This window comes from Chaetodon trifascialis, chromosome 20 (genome assembly GCF_039877785.1).
Source record: "Chaetodon trifascialis isolate fChaTrf1 chromosome 20, fChaTrf1.hap1, whole genome shotgun sequence".
Lineage (NCBI taxonomy): Eukaryota > Metazoa > Chordata > Actinopteri > Chaetodontiformes > Chaetodontidae > Chaetodon > Chaetodon trifascialis.
The window spans coordinates 6434235-6442570 of NC_092075.1; the positions used below are offsets into that span (position 1 = coordinate 6434235).

Consider the following 8336-nt stretch of genomic DNA (forward strand, 5'->3'; position numbering starts at 1 on the left):
AACCATGCTAGCTCAAACTTTCCCGCTCAGCGGTTGAGAAGCAGCACCGTTCAGACAAACTGCAGACGCAACTCTACAACCGCAACTCTGTGGTTCCCTTCAGCTCTACTTACCGCTCTTATTGTTCTCATGGTGTTGTGTTTGATGGCAGCAGACAGCTGTTTTCTACAAAAAAGTTCTAAAAACCCCACTGTACACCGCCTGCTAAGCAGCAGACAGCAGTTAGCTACTAGCAGGTGAACATGGCGGAGCATTTAGCAGCCAAAGAGGCAGATCTTTTATACAGAAGTGGCTGGAGACCAAAACTAGAGCTAAAAGAAAACCTATGAATGATCTCATGGAGACTATGTCCGTGTTTTATGCGTTCTATGGCTGACAGCTTGTTTTTGCTGCCCCCAATAGGCCAAAGAATCAATTACTGCAGGTTTAAGAAATCAGCTACCATAATTCTATTTAATTGACCCCAATGACTTAAGTCTTATCTCCTCATTTCTTAAACTGAGCCTTTAAAGATTTTGTCGATTAACAGCCACACATGACGTACTCGTGTCTTTACCACCACCTCTGTGATGCTATAGTAAATAATCAGGTTGCTCAAAGCCGAAGCAGTTGGGTGATAGCAGCGTGCATGCACAGTGAGCACCGTCAATTCACAGTAGACATCTTTTTTCCCCACAGAGCAGATCCTGAATGCTCAGGACTGCCAGCCTGGCTTTTGGCAGCTGGCTCAGTATATGCAAGCTTGTCTCATTTATACACTTTGTACAGCATCTTCCCATGGCACAATGAGCTCTGCAGAGTAAACAAAGCACTGAGAGTTAGACCACAATAGCGGGTCAAGTCTTAAGATGGTACAAGCTAACTCTGATGGGATTGTATAAACTCCTGGACTAGCTGCTTTTATTTCCTCATCCCTTGCTTATGCTTCTCGGTAATCAATCTTAACCTCACTTGCTCTTTATTTATGAAGCTATTTGATGCACGAGGATTTTCTCTGATCTTAAACCTGCCGGGTTCTTCATCTCGTCTCTTCAATAAACAACATTTTGTTTTATTTATTCATGCGCATGGAGCGAAACACAAACAAGGTGAGAGTCTGCCCTGTCTCTCACTGGGAATGGCTGCGCTGTGGATTTTTGAAAAACAAAGCATTGTGGAACGGGCCAGAGGTCGCTAATAAGGTCACGTTAGTAAAATCTATCTGGGTAATTGCTATGAAAATGTAAATATCTGGCATTCATTATCACACAAAGGGAAAAGTTTCAAGAAAGAGGACAGAGATGGAGGGAGAGGCTGCACACAAGGTTAGGCTATTTAAAATCATCCACAACAGGTTTCCCTTTGTTTATTCTGAATGGCTGCCAAGCACTTCAGCACTTAGTTATGAAGCCAAATGTACTGACCTTGAGAAGAATGGTATCCTTGCATGCATAGCTTCAGTACAATATATTGTTCTGTCTTGTGCTGAGAGGTGTTGCAGTGTAATGTGATCTGACTGCCGGTGATGTGCATTTAAGCTTTTAGCATCCTATGATTAGCATAAATTATATCGCATAGTCAAACCCTACGTGGATCACATAAATCATGTGATGACGTGTCCCTGAGGTATTAGTCTTGTTCACAGTGTCAGTGTCTTTCTTTTTTCTTTTCACTCAGTCTCCTCCCAGCGATGCAAACTGAAATAATAATTTGCCTCAGCGTTCTTGGCCTGTTGCAGACATCAGTTTCCATTGGTTCTCACCTCGGTCGACTATCTTGTTAGCCTTCTGTTTATCTTCAGTTTTCTTCTGTGAGCTTGATGAATGGGGGTGTGGAAATGCAAGATTAGTGATTTCTATACTTTTCCCTCCTCTGATTGCTCTGTGGGTACACTGGGACCAACCTTCTGTCTGTCACAATCAGATCAAGCCATCAGACAAAAGATGCCTCAGCCAGCTGTCAATAAGGAGAACCTGACAACAACAAAACTTAATTGTAGACTAGCTGACTGGGTGTCTAGCTTGAGATCACACCTTAATTATCTCATTATCTTTTCATGTAAGACAATTTCTTATGATCACAGCTTAATTATCTGGAGCTGGGCCTGTCATCGTGACATACTGATTTAATTATATTATTTCCAGATATCAGACATTGTTCAATAAAATCGCTGTAAATGACTCATTGTCGAGGCAGTTTTTTAGCCGTGCATGGCAATGCGAGTCTGATCTGTCCATCAATCAGTCTACCACTTCAGTCCTGACTGGAATATCCCAACAAACTATAAATTTAAATGGTTTATATGGTCTGCTAAAAACATCATGCTAGCATTGTCATTGGGCGCATGTTAGCATGCTGATGTTAGCATTTAGCTCGAAGCACCACTGTGCCTTAGCAAACCCCACAGAGCTGCTAATGAGGCTGTGTTGTTCTTCTCATTTTATTTTGTGGTTGCTTATGATTTCATTAGTTATGCACTTGTCTTATTATTAATTTAATCTTTTTTTTCTGTTTTATTCATGTTTAATTGATTGGCCAAATTCTAGGCCTGCAAAGCATAACTGCCCAATCAATCTTATACACCCCCTCTGTATATTTTAGGCCATTATTTACTTTAACTTTTGCCTCAAGAGCAATAAAATTGAGGCTTGCACTGTGGCTAAACCTACCGCTAATTAGTAGAATTCAGTTTGCATCACAGAAAAAAGCACACAGACAAACACAGACATACTCAGACTACACCGAGGCAGCGCATGGATCAGTATTTGTGGAAGGTGTTCATTCTAAAGCATCCAGACTCATACACCTGCCGAGTTTATTGCAATGGATGAGCCGAAAAAAAATAACAGCCGGGTGGATAAATTACCCGTATTTCAGAATCAAATATCTGTGACACTCTTTTTAAAGTACACCCACATCTTGCAATCCCAAATCAGTGCAATCTGACTTTGGATGCAGGTATCGATGAAGGATCTTTAACACCAGACAACAGTCTGGGACGCTCCGTGACAGCCAATCAGCTCCTGGGTCCATCTCAGAATAATTGTCCGGAGAGAGTAATACCTCGGGGTACAGCCTGTTCTCCTGAGTAGTAATAGGAAGGTTGTTGTGTGTGTGGATGTTGTGGGACTGCAGTAGATGGTGAGGTGATGTGTGTGTGATGCATCTGTTGTACTGTGTGTTGGCACTTGTTATATACATGCATTCATGGGTGTGGCACCTCATCATAGATGAACTCTACTGTCTACAGAGATCGACTGCTCGTGTAATTCCTGCTGAAATGAAATGTTCTCTTTTATTTAAAAAAGATATTCAGCCTATGGGGGGAAAATTGCAAAGATATTTCGAGTTGATTGCCTTTGCGCTGCTATATTTCTGCTGAAAGTCTCTCCTTCCACCACTCAGCAAAAACACAGAGGAGGAGAGATGGAGGAGAAATGATGATCTCCTGCTGGTGCTGTTGTATGAATGTTTTATAGATGGAAGGATGAAAAAGAAATGAACCCCTGCTCAACCTCTATGCTTATATTATTTTAAAATACTGGGTTAGAATATTGTTTTCAGCTTGTCAAATGTTTTCGCCTGTATCCAATCTGACTGCACTTAAAATCCTCATTTGCAGAGAGTGCAATACAGTGCAAGTATCCTGCTCTTACACCAGCATATGATACTGTGTCTAAGCTCATCTGAGTGCAGTAAAAACGACTTCACCACAGACGGCAAGTAGCGGCAGTAATAATATTGTTAATAATATTTCAAACATGACTGTTAATTGCCTCTTATCGTTTTTAAATGACAGTTTTGGATAACCTTGAATTCCAGACAAGTGATGTTGTAACTACAAATCTGCTGATTCAATCCCCTCTAGAGATGCGCTGGGGTAGTGCTCTTGGGCAAGGTCACAGTCTCCCAAAACGCAATGATTAAAAGAAGAGGAGATTTATACAGTAAATCTCTAAGGATGGAATAACATGTGCAAAGTAAGGTCACACAGTGGGAATGGATAGTGTACAGACACAAACTTAACTGCAAGAAATATCAACTTTTCAAGCTGATGTGTCGACTTTAGAGTCACTTTGATCCTCGCGCTGAAACTCTGAGGTCATACTGTGGTCACTTCGACCACCAAAGATGTGTGCATGTGATGCAGTAAGATGCATGCAAGGACACAAGAGGGATGCTTTGAATAGTCTGATACAATTCTTCCACAAGTTTGAAAATTACCTTGCTGAGCATTCTTAAAATTACTTCTTCTCCCTCTCCGTCTTTGAAAAACCCAACATTTATAAAAATGCCAAAAATTTTCATTTCAAAAGTGTTAACTGCTCGACACACAGTGCATCTAAAAGCCCGATCTCAGTGTATCTGAACTGGAGCCTCGACATTGTTCATGCGTGAATAGTATTATTCAATCGCTGATCTATGATCCATTGGCTAAGCTATCCATTTTTTCTAATGGTTAAATGAATGCAGGCCAATATATCTGTTTCTTTGTATCCCTTGCTACTAGTTTTCCCTCTCTAAATTTGGTTATTGAGACATCTGAGCATTTCTGGGACAAACTTGAAAAGTTAAACGCTTTATGGTCTCTTGGTGTAGAAAGATGCACAGTATATGGCTGATTGTGGTTGTGATGAACTCAGGTGCACCCTTGTAACCTGATGATGTCACTGATTGTGGATAAGCACCAGGTGTGGGATGTATATCTGACGCTTGTATTGAACTTGCCTTGAGAAAGACCAAGCATGGTCATGCGTCGATAATAAAAATCACTGGAGCTCAGTGTGCTGTCATCCTAGCTTCAATATATGTCAGACAGCTCTTGCTGATTCTAAGTTGCATATTGGACCATGATTGACTTCCATACTGTCATTCATACCTTGGGCAGATTAATGTGTAAACAGCCTTCTGGTGTCAAATTCTGCACATCCATCATTCTGCACAGTGAAGGTCAAACATCCAAGTGAAGCAACAACAAGGAAAACTCATTTTTGACTGGAGGAAACTTTAAAGTCATTCAAAGCCGTGTGAGAACCAGAGCAACACACACAGCAACTCCTATGAAAACACGTTGCTTTCAGCTTTTGCTCATTTATTGTTAAAATGAGCCTGCAGCTGCCACCTGTAAGCTCAGGTCAACACACTAGCACAACCTCTCTCACTGAAACCTATATTATGGCCTGTATTATCAGTAAACACCCCCTAATTTGCCCACAGGCGGCACCTGAGGTGGGGTTCAGCCAAAAAAGCGCGGATGTGAGCGGAGGACAGAAGAGGAGCAGCGGAAAGAGCTGTGTTAGGTTCACAGCTTCCTGCCTGCCACAGTTTGTGGGCTCAGTGTGCAGATAATTAAGGTTGAGGGTGGACAGCTCCCTACAGCTCCAATGTGCCTTCATCACGCAGAGCTGTGGACCGAGGCTATTCATTTTCACAAAGAGGGAGCACAGCGACCGCGAGGCTGGAGCCACTGGGGAGCTCTATAGGGAGCTGAGCTGTGTGGTGGCACAAATAGGGGAGGCTGTGAAGATGGGGGAATGGAGTGCTTTATTTACTCGATTCATTTCGGCGCAGCAGCAGCGGCGAACGGCTCCATCTCTTACTTTGCTGCTGACTACTTTGCGCCTCATTTTACGCAGCTTTGGAGGTTTGTTTCAAGCTGTGAAGCGGTCCCAGATGCCACAAAGAGGTTTAGTTGAAGTGGCTTTTTTTTTCTACCTGCTGTAAATATTGCGGAGGGTAGAAATCCTCTCCACTGCTCTTTTTTTTGCTGTTTACTCTGTCCGTACCCATTGCCTGCACTGTGCTCATGTCTGGACTTTGATGTTTCACTTGTTTTTTTTTTATGGTTTGTTTGTTTTTGTGCATTAAAATACTAGTGGGCATCCAGCGTGAAGTGGGTGAGTGACTGAGGGAGTGGGAGTTATGAAGCCAGATGGATGTGAATGTGAGAGCTCTCATTGTTGCCTGAGAACTCCAGGCCCTGCTGCTGCTGCTGAGCTCAGTCCTCCTCGCTTCCTCTGCAGCACTCCTCTCCTCATATCCTCAACCGAGGGAGTCCTCTTTATTTCCAGCATCTGTGCTGTGATGAGAAGCACCAGCTAACTAGGCCACTGCATAATAAGCAAGAATAGCAGCAAAGTAAAATGAATTTTGAAAAAAAAGAAAAGAAAGGGGGGGGGGGGAATCGGTTCACGGGGGGAAAGCTTACCCAACATGTAACTGCTGACAAAAGTAATTCAGCAAGCAAATATTGTCCTTTTTTCCTTTATTGCACATGCATTCATTTATTATTGCTTACCTTCACGTATAGCTTCTGCAGAGGTGCATCAGAGTTCACGTCTCATTTCGGCAGTGAAGCCCCTGAGCTATACTGTCATGTGACTGACAGTGCACCTTGCTGACTTTTCGTTTGGTGTGTGTGTCAACTGCAGTCCTGGGATCCCTCCTGGTGCTGCAACATTTCCGTGATACTCAGCATTTTAGCACTTGATTCACTTTGTCAACAGCTTCATTATTGTGTACTATAGGAAGTGGCAGACGCGGGAGTCTTCCCTGCTTCTCTGCGATGCTTTTCACACTAGTTCTTCCTTGTATCTTGTGCTGTTGACACGCTTTATTTCTGCAGTGTTTAAAGTGGCGATAATTCATTTTTTTATGTAACAGTCTGCCTGTAGTGATGAACCTACAGAGAATTATCACCTGAATTTGCAGCTTCCCTCGGTTTTACAAAGCTTTAAAGTGAGCTTCAGCTCATTTTTTTAGCTGTTCAGCTGGAACTTTACTGTTTCGGTTGACTCTCATCATTCTCACGGTGTCGTTTTCAGCTGCAGCGGGAAGCTGTTTTCCGCAAAAAAGCTCTAAAAAATCACTGTACACTACCTGCTCAGCACCAAACAGCAGACAGGCACATTTAGCAACGAGCTGATGAGCATAGTGGAGCATTTAGCAGCTGAAGAGGTGGCCAGAAACAGCTCAAAATGAATGACCGTATCTGCTGAATGTGCAAATAAGCATCTCAGAAGGTGATGATGAGTTTCTGCTGCCCTGAGGTGGTAAAAAAAATTACTTATCACAGGTTTAAACACACATCACTGACATTTTCCTGCATTATCCCACTTTCTCTTTCCAGTGTGGAGCATGACTTTCGTCTGCAGGAAGGGCAGGTGGTACGCACATGGAAGGTGGGCGACCCTCCCGAGGGCTCGCCACAGCCCGCCACCCCCCAACCCGCCACACCCCACCAACAAGACTCCCCCCAAGCGGTGCGACCCCCTGCTACCACCAAGAAGAACAGGAAGAAATGTTTCTGGTTCCTCTGAGCGCTCGAGGATGGAGCGAAAGACGTTTTGATACTGTAATGCACTGCAAATCCTGAAACTACAAGCGATAAACTACGGAGGTTTGATCAAAAAAACAAGCGTGGAATGAAGCAGAGATTTAAAATGCAAACTGTGGGAGGACAAAGAGTTACAAAGGTGATGATTTTAGCTGTTGTTGAATGGTTTGACTGGGGCGCACATGTTGTTACTGCTCTTAAAATGCCTCTTCAGCACTTACAGGTTTGGTACTGGTGCAGGGAAGTAAAAGTGCTGAAGTCAAATAAAAGCGAAAGTTCAGTCCACAATATGACTCACAGTTAGGAAGCAATTAGGAGACATGAAGAGAATATATGGCGGGTGGAAGGGGGCAAGGGGCAAAGAATAAGAGGCAATACCGCAGAGGGGGTGGAGAATATTTATAAGAGATGAAATGAACAGAGTTTATAGGTAAAGAGAGAAAAAGACAGAGAGGAAGGATTCATCTTCATTAATGGACTAATGAGGGTCAGAACACCAGCTTTTATATCCAGAGACATTTAAAAAGAATTATTATGACCTGTATTTAAAAATTTTAATATACTGTAATTGATGAAAATCTACTACACATGTCGACACGCACATACAGTACACACAAACACATGCTTAAAAAGATGAACACAACATATTTACATGAAAAGCATATATAAATTGAGAACATGAGTGAGTTGAGTTCTGTACATATCAGAGCTATTCTGCTTGGATGCTATATTTCAGATATGGATTACTGCTCTATAAAAGTATTTTACCACAACTCGCTGTGTGCTTTTTTCATTCTGGGTTTAACGTCTTTGAAGACACAGTGGAAAAAGTATTGAGGTTCTTAACTTAAAGCAGCTATAATTGATATTTTCATATGTATCAAATGGCGATGTGAAAGCAATGTGAGAGGGGTCGCTCATAGCGATGAACCTACAGAGAATTATCACCTGAATTCTGCAGCTCCCCTCGGCTTTATGGGGCTTTATAGAGGGTTTAAGCTCATTATTTTGATTGGTTTGC

At 42.5% G+C, this 8336-nt stretch overlaps 1 protein-coding gene across 2 annotated transcripts in view; it reads left to right on the top strand.

The window, feature by feature from the left end:
* The window catches only part of LOC139348558 (mucin-2), a 34447-nt gene extending 26359 nt beyond the window's left edge, over nt 1-8088 (top strand). For both annotated transcript variants that reach the window (XM_070988782.1, XM_070988781.1), the window contains exon 4: nt 7109-8088. In XM_070988782.1, the coding sequence (XP_070844883.1) occupies nt 7109-7298 (190 nt within the window). In that variant the 3' untranslated portion in view covers nt 7299-8088. The remainder of the gene's footprint in view (nt 1-7108) is intronic.
* The last annotated feature ends 248 nt before the right edge of the window (nt 8089-8336 follow it).